The 2,629-nt window shown below is 38.2% G+C and overlaps 1 protein-coding gene across 1 annotated transcript; it reads right to left on the bottom strand.

The window, feature by feature from the left end:
• Positions 1-970: 970 nt before the first annotated feature.
• LOC139158975 (olfactory receptor 5J3-like) lies at positions 971-1,894 on the bottom strand. Its single transcript, XM_070736324.1, has one exon. The coding sequence runs from the start codon at positions 1,892-1,894 to the stop codon at positions 971-973; it is 924 nt and encodes a 307-aa protein (XP_070592425.1).
• Between the last annotated feature and the right edge of the window lie 735 nt (positions 1,895-2,629).

Raw genomic sequence — 2,629 nt, 5'->3', positions numbered from 1 at the left:
GGGAAGAGCCTTCTCTGTGGTGGCCCCGGCCCTCTGGAACCAACTCCCCCCAGAGATTAGAATTGCCCCCACCCTCCTTGCCTTTCGTAAGCTACTTAAAACCCACCTCTGCCGTCAGGCATGGGGGAATTGAGATCCTCTTTCCCCCTAGGCCTTTACAATTCTATGCATGGTATGTATGTATGTATGTTTGGTTTCTATATTAATGGGTTTTTAATCGTTTTTAGTATTAGATTACTATTGTACACTGTTTTATTGTTGCTGTTAGCCACCCCGAGTCTCCGGAGAGGGGCGGCATACAAATCCAATAAATAAATAAATAAATAAATAAATAAATAAATTTGTCTTTGATTGCCATGACTTCTTTTCTATTTCTTATTGTAAGTTTTTTGTTTGGTTTTTTTTCTCCCATGGGTGGTACCATAACTACGAATTGGGTGAGCTGTATAAATCGATTAAACAAATAACCATAAACAGATTTGTGTGTTCACTTTGCTTATGTGAAGAATGAGATTCAGGTGTTTCATTTTTACTGCTTTCTTATCTCCGTTGTTTCAGAGGATGGTTGGGGAATGAAAGAATCAATTGCCGGAGATAACTCATAGGAACAAATGTGTAGTTTTCATTATTTTAAAATAATTTGGTTTTTAAAAAAATATTTTTACAGATGGGAGACATCAATATAAATTATAAATGGAAGATAAAGAAAAGGGAGTGGGAATCACAGGAGGAGGCAACTTTCATTCCTTCTTTGTTATATGTAAACGTTGTGTATGCCTAGGAAGAATTTACTAGCATAAGCAAAAGTTTTATAATTGGAATTTTCCACACCAATTGATTTTCAATTTTTTTTAATTAGGAGAATCATATCTGTAGATTGAATAAACTAATGGTTCCCTTCCTATTTTGCAATGAGAGTCCCCAATAGAATTACAAAATTATTTTAATTCACCCCAGGGTAGCAAAAACTTTATTTTTTTTGACAATTAATCATTTTCCTCAAGGCATCTTTTACCTCTTTGTTCCTCAAACTGTAGATCACTGGATTCAGCATTGGAACTATCAGAGTGTAGAACAAGGCCGAGATCTTCTCTTGTTGCTGAATGTACAGAGAGCTGAGTTGTAAGTGGCTTAAACTAACTGGCCCATAGAACATGGTGACTGCAGTTAGGTGGGAAGCACAGGTGGAAAAAGCTTTATATCTATTTCCGGAAGAATGCATCTTTATGATACTAATCAAGATACAGACGTAGGAGATTATAACTATCAGGAGAGTAGAAAAAGCAATTATTCCAGAGAAGGTGACCAATAGAAGTTCATTAATATGAGTATCACTACATGAAACTTTCAACATAGCTGGCGTGTCGCAGAAGAAGTGGTTAATTACACCTGGGGCACAGAACGACACCATAAGCAAGCCAAAAGTGTGGGTGAGGGAATTCACTATTCCCCCTAGGTATGAACCTACTACTAGCAGGACATAGATCCTTTTGGTCATCATAGTGGTATAGAACAATGGCTTACAAATGGCTACATAGCGGTCATATGCCATTACTGCAAGCAGGAAGCCCTCAGTACTCACAAAGACTACAAAAAAGCAATGTTGGGTGAGGCATCCAGCATATGAAATAGTTTTAAATTGTGCCAGATTCATCAAGAGCCTTGGTGCAAAGATGGAAGAGTAGCAGACATCAACTATAGACAGATTGCTGAGGAAGAAGTACATTGGGGTATGAAGCCGTGGATTGATCCTGATCAATACCACCATCCCCATGTTCCCAACCAGAGTTAGAAAATAGATCAGGGAAAATATCATGAAGAGGGGCACTTCAAATGCCAGCTTGTCTGTCAGCCCAAGAAGAATGAATTCAGTTACCATGGTGTAATTGTTCATGATGAGTTAGAGGTGACCACCTGGGACTGCACCTGAAAAAACTGCAAGAAGAAAAGCTGTAGAATATTACATTGGTCATATACTTCGGAGGATAATCAGAACTGCAGAAAAAAACAATTGCTGCCAACCTGCCTTCCATTGAGGACCTGTATAATGCACGAGTCAAAAAGAGGGCTGTGAAAATATTTACTGACTCCTCGCATCCTGGACATAAAATGTTTCAACTCCTACCCTCAAAACGTTGCTACAGACAAGACAACTAGACACAAGAACAATTTTTCCCCAAATGCCAACACTACATAGAAACATAGAAGATTGACGGCAGAAAAAAACCTCATGGTCCATCTAGTCTGCCCTTATACTATTTCCTGTATTTTATCTTAGGATGGATATATGTTTATCCCAGACATATCTAAATTCAGTTACTGCGGATTTACCAACCATGTCTGCTGGAAGTTTGTTCCAAGCATCTACTACTCTTTCAGTAAAATAATATTTTTCCACATTGCTTCTGATCTTTCCCCCAACTAACCTCAGATTGTGCCCCCTTGTTCTTGTGTTCACTTTCCTATTAAAAACACTTCCTTCCTGAACCTTATTTAACCCTTTAACATATTTAAATGTTTTGATCATGTCCCCCTTTTCTCTTCTGTCCTCCAGACCATACAGATTGAGTTCATTAAGTCTTTCCTGATAAGTTTTATGCTTAAGACCTTTCACCATTTTATAGCCCAT

This window comes from Erythrolamprus reginae, chromosome 1 (genome assembly GCF_031021105.1).
Source record: "Erythrolamprus reginae isolate rEryReg1 chromosome 1, rEryReg1.hap1, whole genome shotgun sequence".
NCBI lineage: Eukaryota > Metazoa > Chordata > Lepidosauria > Squamata > Dipsadidae > Erythrolamprus > Erythrolamprus reginae.
The sequence above is the reverse complement of the archived record's forward strand: the minus strand, read 5'-3'. Positions and strand labels throughout refer to the sequence as shown.